General features: G+C 36.7%; 1 protein-coding gene across 8 annotated transcripts in view; it reads right to left on the bottom strand.

Moving 5' to 3' along the window:
* The window catches only part of SNTG1 (syntrophin gamma 1), a 331,430-nt gene that overhangs the window by 143,770 nt on the left and 159,919 nt on the right, over positions 1-27,741 (bottom strand). For 7 of the 8 annotated variants that reach the window (XR_010610185.1, XM_065668239.1, XM_065668243.1 and 4 more), the window contains exons 2-3: positions 15,018-15,072; positions 5,586-5,720 (exon numbers count right to left, since the gene is read on the bottom strand). Coding sequence is in view for 7 of the 8 variants with exons in the window: in XM_065668239.1 (XP_065524311.1) it covers positions 5,586-5,720; positions 15,018-15,044 (162 nt within the window). In the remaining variant the exon portion in view is untranslated. Of the gene's footprint in view, positions 1-5,585; positions 5,721-15,017; positions 15,073-21,187; positions 21,233-27,741 lie in introns of those variants that run through there. The other variant, XM_065668241.1, reaches the window with a different exon arrangement.

Here is a 27,741-nt window from a genome sequence, read left to right as displayed (position 1 = left end):
TCTCCAGGACAGGTAGTTTCACTTTGGCATCATTCATACTATTCAATCACACAACAGAATCGAAATACTAAACAAACACAGAAATAAATACAATAGAGAAAATAAACTCATATGTTTACTATTTTGAGCTTTTAACTTTTTAGACATTTTTTCTAGTCATTAACATTGATAATTCTATTTGAGCTTCTTTTACGTACACCAAAATACATGAAAAGAAAATTTTAAGCTTTCAAAAGAGGCGGATCCAACGTAACAGCTTTAAAACTCACTCTCAGGAGGTCTCCAAAACTAAAATGTGCAAGCATGGGAAATGTTATAACTTAATCTGACTGCTCAAACAAGTGACAGTAAAGTAATATACTCTGAATTTAAACTGATACTTAAAAATTAATAGTACTTCTATGATTTACATTTTAAAAATCAAGAAAAACATGTTACTGTGCGAAATTTATGAGTTGAAAACTATCTCTAATTGAATGTACTTTTTTGTAATACCATAATGGGCTTTGCATAGAGTTATAAATCTTTTAACACAGTTGATCTCACAATAGCAAAAGGACAATTTTAAAAGTAAGAAATAACATGTTCTTATCTTTACAAGAAAAGAAGAATGACTGCGTGATTAATAATGCCAGGAATCAGGTCTGGCTAAAGTCCAACAATTTAAGTCAGTGTTACTTTCTGATCTTGGAAAAGGTGTTCTCTTCTTTATCAAAAACTCAGCTACAGTCCATAGGCTACATTCAGATATATTTGTATTAATCTCAGTTAAATCCCTGGACAAATGCCATACTACTCTGAGAGCCGTTGCTCTATAAATTAAAAGATACATGTACGTTCACATTTTATTATTGTAATTATGAACAATCTTCACATCGATCTCCACAAAAGATCCTTAATTTTAAAAAATATTAAAGAAATTATTCATGTTTAATTAAATAATGCGTTACTAGACAGCAGCATGAAACTACATTACTCAAAAGTATCACTTTCATGTTACCATCACGTGAGTTAGCAACTTTCCGGAAAATCCATGGCTCTTTAACAGAGCCTTTAAGAAAATTTTTAAAAGATGTAAATTCTCCTGGTAGCTGAACTTGGCGATTTGCCAGCTGATCACAGTTTATTTTCAGTCTTATACCAAACCAGTAGCTGATTTCAATAAACCATCTTGTCAGATGGTACGCTGTCATATCCTTAGTTTACATATCTCACATATACTCTGTTAGCAAAAAATCTGAGTACAATTAGCAAAGAAATAAAGCCTATTAAAGAAAAGAAAAAAAAAACCAGATTAACTACTTGATGAAACACAATAATCATCTTAATTGAATTTCAGATGCTCATGAAAGGTGATAGGAATCGTGAGGATTAACTCTAAAACAATAACACTGATTCTGGAATTGCAAAGATTAACATTTTCCTAGGGGTAAAACTATTGAAGATTCATATTTCAGATCAGACATGCCATGTCTTAGATTATCACCCCTCCCATCATAATTTTCAGCAAGGTTGGTATTAGGCTAACCTTGTTAGTCCAGGCTGTTGGCCCACATATCTAAAAAATGCTGGGAGATCCTTTATTGCACATTGTCACCTGGAACAGCTTATAAAGCAAATTTTTGTGAATATAATTTCATGTCATTCAAGAAGTATTTTTAACAGGAAATATAAAATAAAGATCTTCTATATCTCTGCCATCAATGCTAATGAAGTTGCCACATGGTTTAATTCCGTTGTTTCCAGAGCATTTCTTTTTGATTAAAAAAGTGAAAAAAACTTACTGCTCTATCCCATAATATAATAGACTGTCACAGAGATTTATGACCGCAGACTCATAGAATGGTTTGGGTTGGAATGGACCTTAAAGCTTAAAGGGACACCCTCAATTAGACCAGGTTGCTCAAAGCCCTGTCTAACCTGGCCCTGAACACTTCCAGGGATGGGGTAGCCACAGCTTCTCTGCGCAACCTATGCCAGTGCCTCACCACCCTCATCATAAAGAAATTCTTCCTAATGTCTAATCTAAATGTCCCCTCTGTCAGTTCAAAACCATTCCCCCTTGCCCTATCACACTACATGCCCTTATAGAAAGTCCCTCTCCAGACTTCCTGCAAGGCCCCCTTGTAGGCATTGGAAGACTGTTACAAGGTCTCTCCCAAGACTTCTCTAGGTCGAACAAGCCCAGCTCTCTCAGCCTGTCTTCCTAGGAGAGGCGCTCCAGCCATCTGAACATCTTTGTGGCCCTCCTCTAGACTTGCTTGAGCAGGTCCACATCCTCGGTGCCGCTTTAAAGACAGTCTACACCCAGCCTGTATCGGTGCTTGGGATTGCCCCAACCCAGGTGTAGGACCTTGCAATTTGCCTTGTTGAACTTCATGATGTTTGTACTGGCCCAACTCTAGAGCCTGTCCAGGTCCTTCTGGATGACATCCCTCCCCTCCAGCATGTCAACAGCACCACACAGCTTGGTGTTGCTGGCAAAGTTGCTGAGGGTGCACTTGATCCCACTGTCCATGTAGCCAACAAAGACGTGGAACAGGACCAGTCCCAACACTGACCCCTGAGGAGCACCACTTTTCACTGGTATCCACTTGGACATCAAACCATTGACCAAAACTCTGAGTGCAACCATCCAGCCAATTCCTTATCCACCAAGCGGTCCATCTGTCAAACCAATGCCTCTCCTATTTAGAGACAAGGATGCCAAATTCTTAGCAGTCAAAAACAAAATAAAAAATCTCTGTAATACTTACTGATGCAACTGATGCTCAAATTTAGATCTAATCCATGGTAATTTGAACAATCTTTGAAGCTTTATAGAATTGACAAAGGTACACTTGCTGCACTAGCATTTTGTTCAGCCTACTAGAAAAACATATTTTTTATTTTTTATTTTTTTAGTGGTTAGCACTGTTTATGTTGCTTGTAATAGTTTAGACTTTTTATTTTATTACTCCAAACTGTATACAATGAAAGAAGAGACAAGGTTCCTTTGCACCTGTGTAGTTTCGGAAAACAAGAACTGTTTTCCACCAAAAGGGAAGTGTTCTAAATTAAGAACTAGGTCCTTTTCCCATATACTCACATTAAGCAGCACCTCATTCCTAAGGAGCTATTGATTTCATTTAGACGGCTCCTCAGGATGCAGATCAGGATACTGCTGGAACGTTAAGTATCTGTTTAAAGTCTGTCCTACACAGAGAAGCATGCAAATTGACTCAGACCCAACAAACAGAAGAGACACTGTTTTGAACTAGAAACACAGTAATAGCTTTTCGTTCCTTACCAGTGCAGAACTGATTAAGTAAATCCTTATAATCAAATTACTTGAAGATTATTTATTAGAACAGATTAAAAAACTTTTTCCTGTAGCTATTCTCTGTAATATGTAAGAATGATATTGGTCTTCAGTTACAAATTTTTTGTTTATTCTTCAGAGTTTATTCTATGAGTCAATCAATGCCTTTGTTGCTAATGAAAGCACTTGCTCTTGCTGTGTAGCATGCATGTAAAAGAAAAATAGATGTGGTCAGTGATCTAGAATGACAGAAAGAACAAAATCAATGAAGCAAAGTAAAAAATAAGAAAACAAGCAAATAAGAAAACTAACACATCAGGAATAAAAATGAGGGGGAAAAAAAAGCCTGTGTGACCTGTTTGATCAAGCTATAGAATCAAAGCACATGATTCCAGATGATTTAAATGACCTGTGACAAAAGGACAGTTAACTGTGAAATGCCAATCATCCATAGCTTCAATGAACCTACGAATTCAAGACCAGAGGAAATCAGGGTGAAGTGCTCAGAAATCAAAAAGACACTTCCAGAAAAAAGATACACTCTCCTTATCTTATTTGCATATTGAATGCATACCACAATAACTGACTGATATCAGTGTGGTGGGGAGGAGTAACTGATAAGGCAAATCATCCACTGTTTCCCATAGTGCCACTGAAAAACTAAAGAGGGCAAAACTGTAAGAGAAATCCTTTTCATGAAATGGAAAAATAACAAACATGCATTTCATTAAGACATTTAAATAACAGCTTCAGTAGAAGTAATAGGTATTACAGCACAAAAATGAAAGTAATATTTTTGAGCAATAAAATGTTTAATAAATAATGCCATAATGGGGTTGGTGGAGTAATGGTGCCACAGTGTTTTGCTAATTGAACAACTATAGCCTGAGCTCGAACACATAATTTCTTTTTATCTGAGCTGCTAGGTGTCCTCTGTGTTGAGGAGCTGATTGATAAAAGGAACATCTATATTCCATATAAAGCACACAGACCTGTCTTAGAAAACTGCATTTATACAGCATGAAACTGTCAAAAGCTAATGTCAGATTTGTCATGCAAATAAACCCAGCCTGTATGGAGACAGTGTAGACAGTGTGATACTCTTGTTTCAGAGAAAAACTCAGAACCACTCACCTCAAGATGTTCATAACAGTGAGATGGATTCTCTTGTAAATTTTCCACACTGTTAGCACAACTAATATTCTACCAATTTATTTCTGGTTTCTGCTTTGTACCTTTTTATTACACTTGTATTTAGAGATACAGGGATATTGCAACAGCAATTAATTAATAAAACAGACATAGTAACAGTCATATAATATTAACATAAACAGATACCTGACTACTATGCATCACAAGATTTAACACAAAACCCTATGATAATTTCATTTAGCTCAAAGGGAGAGCAGAATGTTTATGATAGTTTCCCATAGATCTTAAGAACATCTCTATAAGATACAATTACAGTACCTATAAAAATGTCTACAGAAATGAAAAGTAAATAGCTGCTATCATATTTAGTGATCTTCTAGAATTTAATGAAAACTTAGTATTATAATAGTTCCAAATCCTACAATATTATTCTATATTGCATTTTACACATCTTCCAAATAATTGTCTAAAAAGCTCAGTTTCTTATCCACAAAATTCAATATGGTGCTTAAATAAGAAAGCTGACACATCACACAAAACCAGTAATGCATAAATCACACTATTACACTCTTTGAGCTGAAGTCCATCTTTTTTTTAGATAATGTGCTGGTAAAACTAGTATCCCTGGCAGCATGAATTAGCAGCATGCTTGAAGTCCGGTGTTGCACTACAGTATGAAGCAACCATAGCAAAGGAGGACAGCAGATAATACCTGTACCAGCAAAGGCTTGCCATGAAAGTTACACATCAACTGTTGTATCATGTCCACTGACAGTACTTGGAGATGCAAGTACATTGAGGTGTCTGTACTCACTGTAAAAATCACTGCTTGTGTCATTCCTATTGCACTCAGTGGCTCCAATATTCAAGGGTGAGTGCAGAAAAACAATACTGTTGTCATGCCTATAACTTATTCATTATCTTATTGCTGCTTCTTAGATGAGTATTGCTAAGATTTACTCTCAAAAGATGATGTATTAAAACACACTTACTGTTAACAGTATAAAATGAAATATCAAACTGTGGGAGTGAATGCATACGTATGTGTGTGGGCATACACACGCACACATACATATAGAGTATTTCTGCTTTGCATAAAGTACATCTTCAAGAAAAAATAAAAACTACTTACACCAGAATAGAAAGGCTCACCAGACACACAGATCACATCCTGCTCCTGGATCATCAAAATATCTTTGGCTAAGTGCAGTCGCACTTTGAAAGGCTCCTGGTTACCATCCTGCAGCAAACAAATCCCTGTCTTTGTCTTTGAAGGAAGGAATAAAGAAAAAAAGTTTTATGTTAGAGTTTGCATTGCCAGAAGTGGTATTTTGAAACAGAACAGCTTGGAGATAGGTACAGTTACAAAATGGCAGCAAATATGCAAAATTGTAACCAGTAATCACTGTATTTATTTACTGTGCTCAGACTACAGGAAAACGATGGTTACAGAAGCAATAGCAAAGAGAGATTTTACAAAAATAAGGTGCTATTCTGACCATGATGAATTTGTGAAATTCCTTTCAAATCGCTTCAGAGCAGCTGTGTTCTTACTTTCCATCTTTGTATTAAATGATGGCACCTCACTTGGATATGAAATCAAGGCTGATGTTCCACATATTACACCAATTTTGACACAGATATATGAACAATAACACCTCCAAACTAGCCAGATGCGAGCACTAACAGCCTACATGAACCTGTGTGGGCTTTTCATGATCTGGGAGCATACTAACTTATGCTTTAACGTTCGTCTTCAAATGAAGATGCAGAAGATAAGAATAAAAGAGATCAAAGAATGCAACTGCCTGTAGTAACTTACTTCTTACTCAACTTTTGAACTCTATTGTTAGATCACGAATTCTGTAGGATTCTTCAATATAGAACAAGTGACTTGCCAACAATTTTGCAGTTTCTTTGTGGTAGTACCTATTTCTACTACTTTTGGCGGCAGTAGTTTGAACAGTGAAAAAGCCTGCAAGTGTAAGTACTTCCAATATGTAATAATTTTTCCCTTAAGGCTGTGTTGAACTGGCATTCTTTATAACATTTCATAACTGACAAAAGTCATGTTGGTAGAGTGGTTTTGGTATGAGAAAATTGCTTACAATTTAAAAATTCAACCTTACCACTGGTAATCTAACAGTATGTGATACCTATACTTATTTGCATAGATACAGAGATATGCATGTATGCATGTAGGTATCTCAGCAGAAAATTCAGATACAAAAGCATTTAAAATCTTCATCTCAATGTCAATAAAATTTTGCCTTCATTCAGGTCACATTTCAATTCACTGTCTGTAAAAAACTGTTTTGAGAGGAGATCAAGGAAACAAAAGTCTTGCTGTGAACTTTAACTACCAAGGCTGACCTGGCGGAATCTAAGGGCTTTTTCTCAGACAAGAGTTTAAAAGCGGATTTGGAAGATCTCCCCATAATGTGCTCTGATACCTTACATCCAAAGCATGGACAGAAGAAACACAAATATGGAACTGACAGTGGGCAATTCTCAGAATAAAGGCTTAAGTTGGTTTCAAAAGGCTTTGAAAGAGGTGGAAAGGTCGAGGACAACCTTTAAATAGCTCTATACAATGTTCTGTCACTTCTGCTCAATGCTCAACACTCAAACTTAGGAAGTTGCTTTCCCTTGGACACCAATAGGAAATGTGTATAACTCAGTCATAACTTTGAAAGTTGGTCTGACATTTTTATTCTATTAACTAAGTGCAAAAAAGAACTAAGAGTTCCATACTCTGAACTCACACTTTGGTCAGTAGAAGCCCTGGACAGAAAACATCATACAGCCTTGTTTGAATATTTAGGTGTCTTTTTCAAATAGGACAAGATAGAAATTGACATGGAGAGGCAAATCAAATCTGTTAGGTTTTCAGCACCACTGAAAAATTCCCTCTCACATCATACATAGAATATTACAACATTAAAAAAAGAAAATAAAAAGAGAATATAAAATAGTTAAATTCCCATGGTCCTCTCCTTGTAACTTTTCCTTTAGAAACTAAGACAACTCCTCTTTCCATGGAGTTGTGAAGTAAGCACAAAGTGACAACAGAAGCTGAACAAAGCAAGCTGAAAATAACTATGTTCAAAAAAAGGGGAGTAGCCTACAAACATCTACCACTTACAAAATGCATTTCTCCTGCAGAAAAGTCTGCAGACATGACTTTCCTCCTTCCTGGGTAACTGGAAACCAAATAAATTCTGCTTCTAGTACCCTGATAATAGTAACTCTGCTGTACTTGACTGCATGCTCCCGATTTGGTCAATAACCCTATAAAATCTCCACAGAGTCTTTCTGCAAAAGCTGAGGGGGTTCATTGTGGGAATCAGAGGAACAGAACCATAGCAGACACAATTAGCCATTAGAATAAAATTAAAATTCCAGTCAGTTTCTAAATGCATGTAGGCTGAACTTATTTAGTCTGAACAAGGAAACCAAGCTTGGGAACAGCAAAATATTTTGGCCCTTGGAAAGACTGACTGCACACACTCAGGGATCTTATTTACATCAGACACTCTAAAATGTAATGAACCACTTTACTATTGTTGGCCTTTATAAAAGCTGTTTTACGATACAGTTCAAAATTAAATCTGCAATTATACTACCTTCTTCCCTCTCCTACCTGAGAGCAGCATTAACAACCATGTGAAGGAGAAGAATGTAGTTCAGTTTCATTAGCTAAGCTCAAGAGAAGTCCTTGAGAAGGATGACTGGAATTTAGTTATTTCATTGTTTCATTTTTGTCTTCTGAAATGTCCTTTCTGTTCTTTCCCCCACTCCATTCAAAGCATCCAGGAAACTGAATAAGATAAAGATAAGAGCTCCTGCATCCTTATCCAGAGCTGGAACTTAGGGAAGGCATCCTGTTTATATGCTTTCATATAGATTACTGTGCATATCAACATTTTTCATCCATGTAGCCCCGGCAAAATTATTCTCGTTGGAGAGAGATCATCTGTCCAGCCTACACCCTTGCCATTTCTTATATTTGAAAATCTTAGATGGTGTGCCTGTGTGTGTGTGGATGAGGTGGGGGATTGTGGGTTGTAGCTGATGTTAGCTTTTGTTCCCATTACTAATTTTTAAGAGATTCCATGGCAGCGTGTGCCAAAATTTTCCTTTCAAGCCTTTTATATTTCACTGGCAGAGGGCTCTGCCCTACCCCTGACCTACAGCAATAAACCAGCATACAGCATGTCAGCCAAGCTACTGTAACTGTCAGTGTGAGATCATGCAAGGCAACTTCTTGTGTTCAAATGTATGATAAACTGCATCACCTTATAGCAGATACGGATACAGAAGCATAGTTCAGCTGATAACAGCTTGTTTAGCCAATGCACCTTGACTGACTGACACAAAATCACCAGCAACATTGCCCTACTTAAATTTACACCATCTTACTTTCTTCTTCCTATCTATAGAGTTTGTCACCTGTTGTAGTGAGGGTAAGAAAACTGGGTGTTTTAAGTTCCACATCTTTATGAAGTGAATGCAGTAGTCTAGGGAACGAATATGGAAGCAATACACAGTGTTGAAAGAATGAGTTTTCATGTGGGAGAGGAGTCAGTGACTTCATGCAAAAGTAGTGATGAAGGAAGGCAGCAGTACCTGAGCGACAGATGCAGTGAATGTTGCACCTGCACAGTGCTGTCTCTGACATCTTAGCCTACACCCTTTTAAGCTGTTAGACAAGAACACTGATATGGCAAGAGCTGATGTTCTTGGCAGGAGTTTAGAAACTGCTTACTGTTCCTGAACTAATATAAAAGGGGCTGAAAACTGATCCCTTGTTGCTTTGCCACACCAGTCTGTGATGAACTTTCTGCTTCAGATCACTATCAGAGAACAGTACACGTTGCCAGAGCCCTCAAGGCAGACTGCTTCTATAAAGTATATGGTCACACTCATTATTAGCAACAAGGCAGTGAAAAAAAGGCCATTTAAAAATCTTTTCCTATTATACCCTGCTTTACAGCACATTGTCCATATTGGCTGTGTATAAGATCTGGCCCTAATAACTGTCCTTAAAGAAATTTAGAAACACACATCACAAACAGCATTGTGCAATGTATATGGCCTTTCCAAATATTTAATAAATAACTTCACAGGAAAACTATGATTTATACATTTATGCTAGCAGCAGTCTCTACCAAGCATATGCAAAACTTAATCCTGCATGAGAAACATCTTAAAATTACATACTGATTTCAAAGCAAATTTTCTGTAGGACTTCCAACATAAATAGTTTTTAATTTATCTGGCCTAAATAAGGCTACTGGCAGGTTTTCTGTTGAAAATGTTTTGTTTACTTTTTTCCCTATTCGTGGTTTTCCTTGTCATGTATGTAATTTCTAAAACTTTTTCTATGTTTTGTTCTGGAGGAGACTTTTTCAGTATTTCAGGCAATTTTAAATAGTCTTCACTAGTTTTCAGTACATGACTATGTATTTATGTTTATGCTATTTTTTCTATTTCTTCTGCCTTGCAATAATAAAATAATTTTATTAGCTTTGCTTATTCTAGCTTCACATTAGTAGGAAGACTTCAACAGATGCCTCAGAATAGGCTAGCCCATAAACTAGTGGAAGAAAGGAAGACAAAAGTAATGCATTTTCTATGAAAGGTGACCTCAAGTTTTTAGTGCCTAAAATGAATGAAACCTCTGCAATTTAGTTTTAAGCCCTGAAATTTATTTCTACTATCAAGAATATGATATCAGTAAGGAGAATGGGCTGCAGAAAATGCCTTAAATATGTATGTAGCTCACTCCAGATGAGTACCAACACTTTTGGATGCTTAGCTGAACTGAGGCTAACCCCTGAGCAGTTGGAGATATGCTTCTCACTGCTTTATAATTGTAAGTATAATAATAAATGGGAAATTGATCAGAGGTAGAAGACGGCAATGGTAACAAATACATGAGGTAGGAATATGTGTCAGAACTACACAAAGGATCTTTTTTAAATGGTCCAGCTACTCATTCTGTGGAGGTGCTGCTGGCGCAATCTAAAAGCACTTTTATTGTAAAATACTGGAATGCAGCCCAGATACACAGGGATGTGTTCAGCTTGTCATTCAGAGCCTATTGTATCAGATACTAACATTTTCCAATTCAGAGGATAGCAAGTCCAGTCCTGCACATCGATTTTACACTCCAACTCAAAGAATAGCAGGAAAATGTTGAATTTGGGCTTAATCTGCATTTTCTTTGATTTGCCAGGTAAGTATTTGGCTACAGCATTCTTTGCAAGTGCTTTTCTCTCAGAGAATTTCCTTGTTTCATACAGTCTGATTAATTCAATATGTAAATTAGACATTTGGAGAATATATATTTATATAAATATGTATATATGCGAGCTTCTTACCGAACTAAAGTACTTTCTTAGAGCAAAAATTCTTATTTTCTGACACTATCAGGAAAGAAGTTTTGATGTTTGAATTGCCAATAAGCACACTATACTGGGACTAGATTATATCATTACAGATATAAGAGATAAGATAACATAAAACTAATCAGATAACATAAAACTGAAAGTTATTGTAAGAACATGCACGTTTCTTAAAATTTAATTCATCTATTACATTACATTTTCACAGGCACTATAAATTGCCAGTAATTTTCCATCTTGTGATTTTGGCATTAAATTATGAGTGGAAGCTAGATTTAAGAAAAATTCCCCAAACCCAAGGGATTAGAAATCCCATAACTGCCATTTGACAGGATTTATAAACAAAGGAAATCATCAGCCTAGGGTGAAATGTGTAAATCAGAAAACAGCATAAAGGTAAGTAGAAACAGTCCAAAATAGTAAATAACAAGATCTATGAAAGAAAGTTACAACGAAGTAAAAATACTGCTTAAAAATATAACACATTCTATGGCAGGCAAAAAAAACCCAAAACAATACAGGATGGATGTTGAAACAGAGGCAACTATACCTCTGAAAAACAGAATGTATCAAACTTTAAAGTGTGTGAAGTCTACAAGATCATTCACAGGATACATAAAGCAGAGGACAGTTTACCAATTCAAACTAATCCCGCAAAGAAAAAATGGACAGTACTATAGAGACAAATTAATAGATAATAAGCATTAAAATGAATGGGGCATTTATTAATTTAAACAAGTTTGAAGTTATATTAGGTAAAAAAAGGCAAGATAATAGAAGTAAAGTATGAGATTTCAAAAGTTAGGAAGTAAGAAACGTTAGAAAGCTGCACATGCAGTATATTCATAAAGTATAAAATATCAGCTTAAAAAAAAAAGAAAAGAAAGAAAAAAAAAGAAAAAGAAGAAGAGTGTCTGAAGGGAGAATGTTCTCGTGCATTATAACAATCCCAAGTCCTCACTTTCATCAGAAGGGTACTTTCACAGCAGAGGACAGTATTATGTCAGAGACTGAGGTTATCTTTCAAGAGAGAGTTTTCAGAATACAGAAGGTCAAGTGAGTACGGGAGAGAGTTTAAAGAGCCCAGTGACTCTATGATTCATGCTCTTGTAAAGTTCAGAAAGCTCAGGATAAAGGCTAAAAGAGGAGCCAGATAGTCTTATAGTTTAGAAATTGTTGAGTAAGTACAAGAACCAGCGCAATGGATACATTTGCTGATCGGTGAGGGAAAAGAACATGGAATCCAGAATAATTAATTATAAAATAATGCAAATTTTCCCACAACTAGCAAGCAGATAAGCCACAAGAAAAAAATAACTATAACTTTCCTATCATTAGATACCAGGTATTTTCCCTGTTGGCGCTGTCTGCGTCTCTGTGAGTGTTCTGTGTGTCAGTCTGTGATATGCGTATGTCATGTACGTAAGTACATATGTACATAAGCACATATAGAATCATAGAATAGAATCATAGAATAGTTAGGGTTGGATAGGACCTCAAGATCGTGACAGAGCACTGGAACAGGTTGCCCAGGGGGGTTGTGGAGTCTCCTACACTGGAGATATTCAAGGCCCGCCTGGACAAGTTCCTGTGTGATGTACTGTAGGTTACCCTGCTCTTGCAGGGGGGTTGGACTAGATGATCTTTTTAGGTCCCTTCCAACCCTTGGGATTCTGTGATTCTGTGATAGGCAGGGACACCTCACACTAAACCATCCCACCCAAGGCTTCATCCAACCTGGCCTTGAACACTGCCAGGGATGGAGCACTCACAACCTCCCTGGGCAACCGATTCCAGTGCCTCACCACCCTAACAGGAAAGAATTTCCTCCTTATATCTAATCTAAACTTCCCCTGTTTAAGTTTTAACCCATTACCCCTTGTCCTGTCACTACAGTTCCTGACAAAGAGACCTTCCCCAGCATCCCTATAGGCCCCCTTCAGGTACTGGAAGGCTGCTACGAGGTCTCCACGCAGCCTTCTCTTCTCCAGGCTGAACAGCTCCAACTTCCTCAACCTATCTTCATACGGGAGGTGCTCCAATCCCCTGATCATCCTCGTGGCCCTCCTCTGGACTTGTTCCAACAGTTCCATGTCCTTTTTATGTTGAGGACACCTCTGTATGCATGTGCCTACTGGGGATACTTGTTCACCCACACTACTGGTTGGACCTGGGTCACGGAGCTGCAGCTACTCCTCTTCTTGGGCTTTCAGATTCAGCTCAGTATGTTTTTTCCCTGAACAAAAACCAAAGTAGATGATGCTTTTCAATGATAGTGTTGAGGTTTTAGTTAAAAACTATGCTATATGTAAGCATAAGGCTGATGATGGTTTATTTAGACACAGGCATTTGATGAAAGTAGGTTGAAAGTCTTTATTTTATTAACTTTGATTAGACTGAGAGGAAAGATGTAGATCACAGTTTCCAGAATTTCTTGGAAGTGACAGCACTGATTCTGCGGCAGAAGACTTATTTTACACAAAGGAGATAAACTAGGGCTGAATCCACTGCATTTAAGTTTATTAATCTAAAAGCGAAAGGAGCTTCGTTTGGATCTCCAGGCCACAGAACTTTCTTAGGATGGGTGCAGTCACCTTTTCCTTTTCTTGTCTATCATGGAAAGTCCAAGAAAGCAGCTGATTTTTAAAGAGCTAAATTTGAAATCAATGCCCCCATTAGAAACCAGATACATAATAAAACAGATTTCTCAATTAACTTATTGTACTGTACTGTAAAGGCTAAGATAGAGCTCATATGCTAGGTCATTTTTCTGTGGCTGTTCTTGTCATCAATGCTGCTTGGCACAGAGGTAACTTAATTGCCACTAAATAATTAATACTAGTGTACAGTTTAAATAATGACATAAAAATACAATGAAAATAATATGTATCTGCCTCTTCATCAATAAATGCATTAATAAGTAAATGATAATATATTATTTAAAAAAAAATCAACGTGCCCTTAAAAATGTTTTAACTTTTGGTCAGGCCATTGGACTAGTTGATCATTGAAAGTCCCTTCCAACTGAAAATGTTCTCTTCTAAAACCCAAACAAAGCCTCAAAACTAGTAAAAATGCTTTTTTGCCAGCAAATAATCTGGGATATACTTGGACTGGGCATGAATCTTCTAAGATCTTAAAGCCTGATACATAGCATCCTGGACAACTATCATTGCATTCTTTCCCAAAGGTAAACTTAACTGTCATATTAGGTTTTGACCATACTACTCCTCTCAGAATGTTGTCATGATTTAATGTTCTTTAGCCTGTTTATTTTCTGTTCCCCCCTAATTTATACCAATTGATTCTCAGGTCGAAACTGGCTTTAAGCTGCAGTTAGTTCTTGGTTCTAGTGCTGTTCCCATCCTTCCACTTCATTTTTTTTCATGGGATCGTGGTAATGCTTACAGATATGGCCATTTTTCTTGCTCTCAGTCATAACTTCCTAAATATTGTTTGCAATTTTCAGTGTACAGGCCTTTTTAATCACAATACTGCACTGACATCATTTCACAATTTGGTATAAACAGTACTCACTGTGTCTCAACTGCTGATGTGAAACTGCATTACAAACATTGTTCATAGACAATCATTGAGTAAATAAGATGCTCTTTTCAATGTCTACAAATATGTCTCATTTACTTTAAGGCAAACTTAGTGGAAGGAGGAAAGAAGTACTTTGCACTGACATTATGAAACTATAAGCAAAAATAACCCTCTTACCTCATAAAATCAGAATGGAATTGCTTTTCATATTGATCATCTTTGCCTCTTTCCCTATTCAACTTTTTCCCCAACCTTTACAGCGCCAGACAGATTTCTGATTCCACTGATGTTTTCAGATATAAACACTGCATGAAGAGCAAAGATCACACAAAACATAGCTACCTGCGCCTACATTGTGCCTACAGAGGCAAATTGGAATAGGCAGAGGTGAGGGCTAGGGATGAATACACCTGGGCAAATTCTTTCATCTTCTACTACAAAGTCTGTCTGCCACCATAAAGTGATCAGCTGAATAACTTGTATCTGATTATATAATTCCTCTCATTTCATAAAAAGGGGAGGAAAAAAGGATTTTGCATATAAAAAGGATTAAAAGTTCATGGAATTTGATTCTACTATCGTTCAAAAAGAAAAACATCTGATCCTACCTCTTCACAGGTGGTCCTGAAATCCATGTGCTATGACACAGCAAGTGATATTTGTCTAAAATGGAGAGAAAGATTTCATTAGAATAAAAAAGATACTGCAAAACATAAAAGTTACCTGTCTGAGCTGAGCGACTGCACTTCTCTTTGTTAGGTCCAGTTATAGTCATTGCTTAAAAAGAGAAATAATCAAAGTTGCAACAGGATTAGGAAGTGTGAGGTATTAGAAGTTGCTCCTGTTTCTTACAAAGTACACAACCTGATTTCATACAATATAATAAAATGAATGCTTATGTTCCCACAACCTTCTCCTCTCCACAGGGCATTCAAACTTACTTTTCTTATTTCAAGCATAAATAATTTTTTTTGGTTACTTTTATTTTTTGCCCCCCTCCCCACAAAACAAAACAAAACAAAACAAAAATATTAAGAGTATACTGGAAAGTAACAGAAATTGAGCCAATTAAATGTTGCTCTTCAAAACACGCTTTCTCTTCTAAAAGACTGTTGGTTGTTTTTTCTTCCCCTAATTAAAACCCATCATGCATCAATAACTTTTGTCTCACATTTTATTAATACACTTAAGGTCTCCAAGTAAGTCAGTGTCATTTAAGTGTGCCTAGTTTGCAGAAATATTTATGAATTGAAAAAACAAATGTTAGAAAGTCAAGAATATGTGTGAATGCTGGAAAAATGTCACGCCAAATCCTGTGATTATTACTTTGCCTGGCCTTTACTGAAAGTCTATTCATCCCAGCGCACACTTATGCATGCATTTATTAATGGTATGAAGCCACTGGAACAGGCTGTTATCAGAGGATAATAACAGTGTCCTGCTGTTGGTTCTGCAATAGAAACAATCATGCATCACCCAATAACATTTCCAGTAAACACTTCTGGGCAAAAGAGTAATTGCATTCAATGGCTAGCAAATTGAACCTGTACCAAATTTGTCCCCATCAAGCATTTTACTGCTATTCTGTGTTAATTATGTGTTTACAATTATTTGCATAAATATAGTATTAAAAGCTCCCACACAAAAATTGCCCCATTAGCCTAAGTTTAAAACAAAATATAAAAACTATACCTACAAAATGTAGGTATCAATAATAATACTAAAACATCCTCATTTGTTTTGCTGCCATGGATGCAGTTTCATTAAACCCAAGCACACATACGAGGTTAATGTTCTGTACTTACTGAGGTTTGCTTGGGTCACAGCAGAGCTAGCCTAGGCTGGATAGGTTACAAAGCAGGAATTTAAAATGGACCCATCATCATTCCTTCATTTATCAGATTCAAAAGTGCACCAAGATGCAATAAAGAACTACAACCTGTAATTCTGCTCTCAAGGTGTTCATAAAAAACAAGGTTGCTACTACAATCTTGAAGATTTTCCCTCTGGTAAGATAGTCTTTGTGCAATGAAGTATGGTTCCTTGTAATTTTTATGAACTCTATTTCCAGGTGCTGAGTAAACTCTAGTGGGAAAGAAGCTATAGTCACCTTAACAAAATGTCCTCTGAGGACTTTTTAGCCTTGTGGGACTATAAAAGCACGTATCTTTAAAATACAAACTGAAGTACTGCACAGTGTCCTCCTTTCTCAGGCCCTGGTTATGTCAGGTCAGAATTCCTAGTGCCATTAAAAGTGTTTTCATTTATGTTATGTTCTGCCTTTTATTAATAAAGTTCTAAAAAGCTTGGGTTTGGGCAACTTTGGTTCCACAGTCAATGACAGTGCCTCTTTGGTTCTTTTACAGCTACTCTTTGATCATATGTAATCCAGGTAATTTCTACAACTCAGTATTACTCCATTTTCTCAATTTTCTTCTTTTTGTTGGTTTTATTTATTACAAATGTATTTATTTATTTTGGAAATAACTGTATTACCATATAGAATAGCCAAGAACAACTAGGCTTCACAGGATTATAGCCAATTGTACACACAGCTCAAAATCTAAAAGAGCTTCTAATTCTGCTCAGGTAACAATTTAACAATCTTGGAAGTATGAAGTTTCATGTGAATACAAAATTCTTTGTTAGAAACCCCTTTAAACCCTCTTTTTTAATCCTTTAAAAAGCACCAAAAAATAGGTGAAATAAATTATACAACAAATTCTCTCCTGAGAACCATCTCCTACCTAAATAACTTCTCTGGTTCTCACAGAAAGCTTTTTCACAGTTTTCTCTGGGAAAGCTGGTTACAGGCAATTTTTCATTGTCTGTAACAACAGCTTTTACTATTAAAAATATTGTCTAAAATGTAAACCTTGGACTACATAATTCTCAACAAAAAATCACACTCAGGCATTCGGCAACTCAGTTACTAATCTTTGCAGTATAGCTGGCTCTGCTTCTACATTCCTCTATTTCCTACCAATATTGTCTGCAGCTGCACACAGAGAACTTAAGCCCACTATCACTGCTCTTTTTCTGACTATCAGCAATTTTATAACACTTGATATTTTAGACACAGCATATAGATGGTTTGCTTTCAAAGTGCATTACCTCATAAATCAGCTCAGAAACATCACTGTTTCCAGCATTTACATACCAAATAAACACTCTAGATGATTAAGTTACAGGAATACATATCATGAATCATGCAGAAATTCTGTGATCTTATGCTGGTAAAATGCCCCAAGGATTAGTAACTGTCTCCTCCTGTAATACATTAAAAAAGGGTAGAAAATCTAAAACTAAGTAATTCTGAAAATAAAACATTTGTAAAGCGATAAACTGTGAAAGCCACTGCTGACAGATATCACTCATCACCCTCTGCCTAACCTATGAAAGCCCCTTATCTCCAAACCACCACCACTTTCACCTGAGGACCTTTCCAGCTCTCCTAGGAGCTTCCTTCAGTCTCACGTAGACAGTGCACTGGTTACCAGTTTAAAGCCCCCTTCAGATGCAGCATTCTTTTTTCATATACTTTTGTTGGGTTTTTTTCTTCCTTTACCCTTAGGTGTCTTTGGGACCAGAAAGGGAGAAGGGAGCTGCCTGTGGTTTTGAAGGGAGGAGGTGCAGAGGAAAGAGCAACATCAGGACAGAAAAGGTGTGCAAGCAGAGGGGAAGGCCTGAGCTGCATGCAAAGAGAAAGAACGGCTTCAGTGAGGCTCCCTCTGAAAGTGTTGGGAACCACTGCAATCATGATACATAAACAAGCAAGCTCAGGAAAGTTGCTTCCTTCCTTTTGACTTGATTTGCAATCTGCACTTCCTCCAAAACTGAGTTACCAAACTTATTTAGTTCATCTCTGCTGACAGATGCAAAGGATGTAACATAGACAGGTTGGTAACAGAATTTGACACTCCTTTGGCAGAACAAGCAGCTATTCAATACTGCAAAAAAATTTACTGAGCAATATTATTATGGCATTTGTGTTCTGAAGGGAAATCAATGGCTAAAATAAAACAGTAAAGTTTAAGTATATGGCAGCCCTCAGAGACAAAGCTTCATTCAGGATAATGCACTGAGCACTTGAGCTATGCTCTGGTCTTCTTATAATAAATCAGGTCATATTCAAGTGGTATAATAGATGTAATTTCACAAACTCCTTCCATGACTGAATACTCCAGTATACTTAATAAGATTGCAAACAAAAAAAACCAAACCAAAACAAACAACAGCAACAAAATTCATGTGCACAAAACAGTAATAAGAGACACTTTGCAAAGTGTTGGCAATACCACAAGCCAAATAAAATACTATTGAAGCAACAGCAGGAATACAGTAGGAATAGTAGGAATAGCAGGAATAGCAGGAAACACTACATTCTCAAGGTTACTGATACAAAGTAAGAACACAATACTGTATGAAAGTTCATGGAAAAATTATGTATTATCTAATGCAGTTCAATTCAGCATATGGTATCACTGCAAGCTTCTATACTTCTTACTTGCGAGAGATAGATCACAATAAATTCTTATTGTCTGAGAACTGTCCCAGTTGGTAACTGGGTAATGGACTAAAACCATGTTTCAGAGGCAGAAATATCAGACCTGCAACTAATTGTAATCAAGTTCAGTACTAAACTTCATGTTTGCTTTTTCAAGTAATTCTTTTGTCCCTGTTTTCACGAAGATCTTTAATGTCCTACATTTTGGACAAGTCTGAAGGAAGTAATATCTGTCATTTCTGTGCATGTTAGGAAATGAAATACACACATTTTTTACTCTGCAAGGGCTGTTTGTGTTTTGGGTATTTTAGCAATAATTAAGAAATAAACCAAACCCAAAACCAAAACAAAAAAACTCCAACAAAAAAACCCAAAACATTTTATATTGTAAATAGGAAAAGAAGGCTTAGAAATTATCCTTAGGTGTACCATAGCTGGTCCTTTGTGCTTTAAGGAAAAGAAAAATATATTGGGGAAGAAAGAGGCATTGCTCTAAATGCAAATTCCATGAAGGCATATTCATTCCATCTGGCTTATCACAGAGTGTTTAGTACTGCAAGAGTAGTCAGAGGCATGCAGACAGCACAGTAAATCAAAGGAGCAGTTTAGATTAATAAAACTCTATTCAGTTACTGGTTTCAGAACAGCTGAATTATATTTCATTTGAACACTGAGTTACTTATGTTCAGTTAACATAATGATTTTTAATAATTTATGATAGTAACATATTGGACTCATCTGGTGAAAAATTTCCGAGTGAGTTGGGAACAGTCTCTAGATCCAAACACAGCCTCATACTTCTCTCATACAGCTCAATACATGAAGGGGCATCTCTATATACATTTCAGAGAATTACAGCTTTAATAAATTAAGTTGAAAGATGCTTATAGAGCTGGTGGCCCCTAAGCTGCACGTACTTCAATCTACCTGATAATTCAAGGACTGAGATGAACTTTGAACTCAGCAAAGCTGTGTACTTCAGCAGCAGTGAGGAAAATACTCACCCGACAAACCTATTTAACAAAATGTCCAGCTCTTGGCAAAGCTAATACTTCAAAAGAACTGAAGCAGCAATTAGTAGCTGACAAGGCTTTTAATGTTTAATTCATTTTACCTTGGTTAAAACAAGAATGATATTTACCTACCAATCATAATTTATTCTGTTAGTTGCATTTCTAATCAGCGAGCCCAACTGAGAATTCACTGTATAAACATTTTTTTTTACAAGAATCAGTGAGCCACAAGGCAGTATTAACTAAACGAACGTATCTTGGGCTTCTGTTTGTTTATCTGGTACTCTTTGGGCTAACAACTATCTAGCGCCCCCCAGAACAAACACCCGCAAACTGAGCTAACAAATAAACCAGTCTGTTCTGGCTTGGCAAAAACCGCTGATGAAAACAGCAAAATAAAAAAGAACAATGCAACATGCAGTCTTTCAAGGGGGAAAATGAAGTGTTACAGGTGAATCATCTGAATAAGGTGAGGTTAAATGTCAATGGTCTGTCAGTGCATGTCTTTATGTGAAATGCTCTGTGGCAAACTGGAATAAAAAAGTTTCGCTTTGGGTCAAAGCCTGGAATGTTGCTAAAAAAAACTAAACCTTGTGTCTCGCTTTTCCAGTGTTACCTTTTAGTGATTCACTAGACATGTCTAAATATAATTATGTACTTAATTCCAAAGAGGCAGTGCAGATGTCAGAGCCCAAGCAGGGACTAAATGTCTCTTCATTCTTAACTGCTCTGGAGGCTGCATGAACTGTGTCATGATTTAGACTATGTCTCAGGTTTGCCTAAAAGTGCCTTGTAGCAAAGATGAACAGAAGTTCTTTCCTGATTATCTGGCACTGCAGTACAGTTTTTCTCTCCATTATCTCTCAACACAGAATTTCCTTATAAAAGAGATACTGACATTCCTCTGCCTAGGCAATTGTTTCCCAGTCAAATATAAATTTCATGCCTCTGGCATTATGCCGAATGCTAATAGCTTGGAAAGAGACCTTCCACATCATGTTGCATCTTTTGATTACACTTAAGTTTTAAAATAACCTAAACAATATTGTATCAATCTCCTACAAGAGGTTACAAAATAAATTAATAGTTGTAAACACTCCGGACACTTTAATTTGGGAAATGCTTAAATACCCAAGTAAGCTAAAGACAGGAATGCTTCCACTTCTTCAAATGCTTAGCATGCTTTTCCAAATTAACATGTGGGTAAGATAATACTTAATGGCAAAATCAGTTTAATGTAAGTTTGTATTTGTCCTACCTCCAACTTTGAACATTGACCCAAGGGGTCAATATTGGGATCGTTCAACATCTTTGGACATGGACAGTGGGATTGACTGCACCCTCAGCAGTTTTGCTGCCGACACAGTGTGTGATGCGGTTGACATGCTGAAGGGAAGAGATGCCATCCAAGGACCTGGACGGGCTCTAGAGCTGGGCCAGTGCAAACATCATGAAGTTCAACAAAGCCAAGTGTACCTGGGTCAGGGCAATCACAAGCACAAATACAAGCTGGGTGGAGACTGTCTTTAAAGCAGTCCTGAGAAGAAGGACTTGGGGGCAGGCACTGGTTGAGGAGAAACTAAACAGGACCCAGAAATGTGTGCTTGTAGCCCAGAAAGCCAATCATTTCCTAGGCTGCATCAAAAGAAACATGGCCAGCACGTTGAGGGAGGAGATTTTCCCCTTCTATTCTGCTCTTCCACCTGGAGTAATGCTAATCAGCTGTAGGGCCCCCAACACAAGAGGCATGTGGACCTGCTCGAGCAAGTCCAGAGGAGGGCCACAAAGATGATTAGAGGGCTGGAGCACCTCTCTAGTGAAGACAAGCTGGGAGAGTGGGGCTTGTTCAGCCTGGAGGAGAAAAATTTCAAGAGAGGCCTTATAAGTCTTCCAGTACCTTAAGGGAGACTACAGGAAATCTGGAGAGGGACTTTTTACGAGGGCATGTAGTGTGACAGGGTAGGGGGGAATGGTTTTTGAACTGACCGAGGGGACATTTAGATTAGACATAAGGAAGAACTTCATTATGATGAGGGTGGTGATACACTGGCATAGGTTGCCCAGAGAAGCTGTGGCTGCTTCAACCCTAGCAATGTTCAAGGCCAGGTTGGACGGGGCTTTGAGCAGCTTGATCTAGTGGAAGGTGTCCCTCCTGCCATGGAGGGATCCAGTTCCAGCCCAAGGAAAGGTCCTTTCCAGCCCAAACCTTTTTATGACTCTATGATTTATTCAACAGACAATATAATAAAACACACATTTAGCCATGTAAAGTCCAGAGAAACTAGACTTCAGAATCATGTGGTAATAACTAAATTTATATATATTTTAATAGTTATAAAAGTTTCTAAAATTTTCCTATGTGACCAGAACAGTATGGATTAATGCAAACTAATATAAATCGATTCACAAATAGGGAAGTGTAAAAAATCAGTATGACCACTAAATGAAATAAGCATACACAATATTTTTGAGTTTTATATATCCACAAAGAAAATGTATGTGGCATATATAATAAAGGAGTGTTAAAACACACTTAGTGAAATTGTTTGGCTAAATATATTTCTTTAGGAAATGGATTCCATTATCAGAAAACCCAGTCACACAATCCCCACTAATCCTAGCTCTTTCATTTCAGATTCAGACTAAAAAACCATGAATGCAATACCAGCACATAATTTATATTTCCCCACTGCTAACAGGACTTTCCCTCAATTTCTGTAGGCAAGTGTATCCCTATTGACTTTAAAAAAAGTTTTAAATTAATTGCTGTTGATACTTGTGCATGCCATGTTCACTGGGCAGTGTTTGTTTTTATGCTTAAAATAATCAAAATAATAACGTAAAGTTAGCAACAAAAATTAAGCCAAGATTAAATAAAGAAGGGACATGACATGAGACCTAATACAGAAGATGTTCATTGGATTAAATGAATATGAACATGTTTTTCTTCCAATTTACAAGTGTATATCGTAGCACGTATTTCCATTTCATTATTTGACTGAAATGTTTCCTGTATACCAAGGAAAAAGCAAATGAGGATTTTTCAATTGATATGACAACATTTCCACTCATATGCTGGTTTGAATTAGAAACGTGATAGAGCTTGAACTAACAAGATAAGCATAACTGAAAGAAATGACAAAGTCTAATCTCCGAGAAATTCAGAAGTTTCATTAACTTCAATGAAAACAAAATGACAAGTCATTTTAAATTGCCCCAAGACATAAATAAAATCCTAGTTTCATTTGAAAATTCATAACCAAACAAATATTTGAATTTGACCTTCCTTTACTATTATTTCCTTACTATTTTATCATTTGTTTCTGTGAAATGACTCATATTATTAAAAAGAACATTCCTAGTCTACAGTCACAAAATCAAAACACTGTTATATTTAATATTAACAAGTTATGTTTCACAATGTAATACATTTGTAATTGGTTTGCAATAGAGCAGTGGAAGTATTTTAAATGCTTTCCTATTATGTCCATAGGTGTGAACATTTAAAGTGGACTAAGGCATCTCTGTGCTGTAGATGAGCTGTTTATTGTGTCAGGTCATTGATCCTTTAATGTCACTGATTTTCTTCATGGCTTTTTTTTTTCCTTCCTTTTCTAAAATATTAATTTATGGATGTTTCATAAATAATCAAGTTAATCACAAAAATTAATAAATTGAAAAATTAATTTATAAAAGTATTTAAATTAATGTGATCAAGTAACCATTTAATAGCTTTAGACTGAAGTCTAAACTGCAAGTTAGTTCCTACTACCAGGTCCTGTGATCAACAGCAACCTTCCTGCTAAGAAGAATTCCTATGACAAGAAGCATGCACAGACTTCCAGTGGTCACCATTAAAAAACATGCATTTCTTTGTGATCTCTGGGACAGCATAACTATGACAGAGAGCACCTTTATTGCAGTTGCTGCTACAGTGTTGCCTTATCTGCAAAGTCACTTCTAAAGTTTACCATCAAACACCAACTTTCTTCAGGTTAAGTTAAAAAAAAATAAAAAACAATCCATTTCAGATAGTTGCCAGTGAAGGAAGAAGGAATAATCCTGTGCCTTAATTAGGAAATTCTAGCCATCAGAGATATATCATGATGATGGTTTGCCTGGCCTTCACCACATTTATGTTTTTTCAAAGCAAATACTTCCATGCAGAAGAATTCAGTAGTTACAGAAAACAAACACCAACAAGTTGGCTCAAAATTAATCAACATAATTAGATCTTCCATTTGAGTTTTTATATGATTGCAGCAAAAGCTTCTTTAACTTCTCTGGAATCCAGAAAATGGGAATCTGTAGCAGTACTGCTGTAATATCATCAAGTCAGGTTTATTTATTGTCAAACTGTTCCTCCAGTAGTACATTGTCAAAATGCATAAAAAGATAACTTGAGATATGCAAAATATGCCACACAGGAAAACAGCACTTAAAGTACTGTAAAATTAAAATAAACAAAGTTAAGTAGCCAGTGAGAAACAATGCTAATCAGAAAATATCCCTATGAGAGCAGCACCCCTCACTGAAAATCTGGATGGAACTGAACTGGACTGGGTTGGTGAAAAATGTCATCTTAGCTGTCCATACAGCCTTTCTTGCAGGTTGTTAATCCTGCCATAGGGGTGTAGTAATAAATTGCTAACAAACACCAACTACAGCCTGCTCCACTTCTAAAAACTGAGGTTGATTCAGGCTAGTGGTAAAATATGCTGGTCCAGGAACACTGAGACACCACTTAATGATACCCAGGCAGGGCAGACATGGGTGGGCAGCTATAGGTGCCGTTCCTATTAAATCAGTCACTGTGTGGAATTACCCATTTTGGTCATGTCCTTTTCTACGTAATTGACTGCTTCTCGGTTTAGATTTTACTTAATGTATTCATGAGCTAATTGAGAGTCAGGATGTCAAAACCTGAAACTCATGAGAAATTTTTCTTTGTCTGTAAAAGTCTTGGACACACTCACAATGCAATATAATATGGGTGGGACTAATATCAGTAACTTCTTCTATGATTGTCTTTCACACTCCACTAAATGCAGGTGAGAGTCACTAAATGTAAATGAAAGAAGATAATGAGAAAATTGAAGTGTACAGTCAAGCAGACTGGAAGATGCTGAAAGTCATGTTGAAAAAGTGTTACCAGTAATAGAATGAAAAGAATGTTGAATGGAATCTGAAACTTAATAGATCAGCAGAAAGGAGACAGGGTAGGCCAAACTGAGGAAGTGTTTGGGTGATGGGCAAGTTGAGGGATGAGGAAGAAAGAGACAGCCTTGAGGAGAGTGAAAATGAAGGTCTGTAACCACCACAGAGCACTGGCCCTCAGGGAAATGTACCCCAAAATCACACCAAAATTCCACAGGCATAGTAGCATACACCTGGTTTAGAATCATAGAATCATAGAGTCATAGAATAAGAATACTAAATTAAGCAATGCCAGCAAATTTAATGTATATACCGTTAAGCTATTAAGTACAGATTTAGCTCGTGCCAACTAGTACTCTCCAAAACAACAGACTACATGATTCAGTAGTTAGTATAAGGATTATTCTCAATAGACAATTACGTGACAGTCACTTGACTTCAGAGGACACGGCAGCTGAATACCAGGGATGTAGGCTGTCTTACTCAGCTACCCTCAAAGCCAGAAGCCATTTTTATTGATAATGATAATTGTAAACTAGGAGCTTCATCTTTTGGAAACCCCCAAGAAGTGCCAGAACATTGCAGCTAGAGCTCAAATGACAGCTCTAAAGCTTACAAGCCTACCTGTGAAAGTACCAGAAGATAGCTCATTATGGGTTACTTTTTCTGTTTTATTTTTCAAGTAGGTTCCAGTGGAAAATTTAGATTGTGATTGTGTAACTGAAACCAAGTCATAGTGTATACACAAAAGGATGATGGCTTCAGTTTGCATAGCTATGCTTAATTCAAGTATTTTCTAACTTTTTAACTTACCTGAAAGATTTTAAACATAAGTCTTCAAATCAAATGGGACACAAGTTTAAATAATTATACTGATGGCTCCAAAACCCACAGATACAGTGGTGTGCATCTATATTGGTACACTAAACAGTACAAAAGCCATCTGCACTTCAAACACAGTCACTGAAGTAAAGCAGGAGTTTTGCTCGTCTTTTTTACTTTCCACGACTCTCAGCCAAGAGAGTAGGGGAGAATACAGAGTTCAGGTTACAATTCCTTTACTCACTTTAAAATCTATTTTGAGGAATAGAAAGATTACAGTTTAAAGACTCCATCCTATCCCTGTGGGGATATGGAACCAGAGGGAGGTATGGGGCTCTTTTTCAGCACAATTTTTCCCCAGGGTAATGGAAGTAGGAAACAAAATTCTCAAACTGTCCACAAAGTTTTTGTGTTATTAAATGTAACACAGTGCCAGTCTGAGAAGACTGATGTAAAAAGCACAAAAAGCATAAAAAGGGGAGAGAAAAACATTAGAGAAGAGGGAAGAGATTGTTTATAAGAAGGGCAGTGAAAGAAAAGTGGAACATGTTTTTTAAAAAATCATTTGCATTTCCCTATTACATATTATTTTTTAAAACTGTATACAGAAGTCAGCTTGATCAAATCCATACCTACTAAGAGAAACTGTATTTTTTTTTTTTTCACCAACAGTATTCCACATTCTAACTATGACTGGTAAGCTGAAAGTATTTTAGGTATATGAAAAAACTAACTTTAAATTTTGTTGGGTTTTCTTCCCTCCTCCACCCTCAGCAGACCTGGGGAAAAAAAGGTTAAACCTGGAGAAACATAAGTCATGTAAACCTTTGGAATAAGGTGACTATAAGCAGTACCGTTGAGAAGAGAGGGTCAGAGATGCATTAAGAGATACTTTCCTTTTCTGAATGATTATGGTAACCATGTTGTACTTTAAAAAGTCTTTTCATGAGATTATCAGAACTATCAAAGTTCATTGCTTGTGACATGCCTATTGAAAACAAATTACTGAAGTGCAGCTTTGCATACCAACTGAGTCACAGCTGCTTAAAAACATTCTTTATCATTTTAGAAATCTTCAAGTGAAAGAGAGATATGTAAAGAAAACAACCTCTGTACAGAAGTCCAGTGACACACTGAATTAAAGCAATTTAAGTAAATGTTAGCACAACACACTGATGCAGGAAATTAATATGGGTGTTGTGGAGCTGCGCAAAATGCTTGAGGATATGGGATTTGGCAAACCTGTCACAAAGGAATGATTAAGGCAGGAAACTCAGCTAAATTAAGACCATGCAGCAGAACAAAATACATGACTATTTTTAGAAACTGTTGACATCCACATAGCCCAGGGAAAAAAACTGGTCTCCTACTTTCAGTGTAAGTGACAGCAATGCCATCAGGGCAAGCTACAAGGACATAGTGAGAGTAAACGGCAGACAAGTTAAATCTGTGGTATATACAGGACAATGAGAAATGATGGCATAGCAGAAGTTCTGGAAAATTCATGTCAAGAACTCTGATGCTCAGAATCCCCAAAGTATGTTCTTTTGCCAGTTAATGAACATGCCAAAGTGCGAGTTAGACTAAGAAATCTTGGTATCAAGCAGCTTTATGTGAGCTTGAAACTATGTAAGAAAAAAACATTGTCAGTATAAATATTGATATTGATGGTTCTAGCTTCAGAAGTGGTGTTCTATGCTTGTCTGTGATACTTGATCATAGTTTACAAGAATTATTGATAGAGCATAACTGACTGAGCCTGATTCAAAAATTCAGTGAAAACTAGAATGCTAAAGAAGTTATTAGAGAGTGTTTCACTCTTTGGGAAAGGCT

This window comes from Lathamus discolor, chromosome 2 (genome assembly GCF_037157495.1).
Source record: "Lathamus discolor isolate bLatDis1 chromosome 2, bLatDis1.hap1, whole genome shotgun sequence".
NCBI lineage: Eukaryota > Metazoa > Chordata > Aves > Psittaciformes > Psittacidae > Lathamus > Lathamus discolor.
The sequence above is the reverse complement of the archived record's forward strand: the minus strand, read 5'-3'. Positions and strand labels throughout refer to the sequence as shown.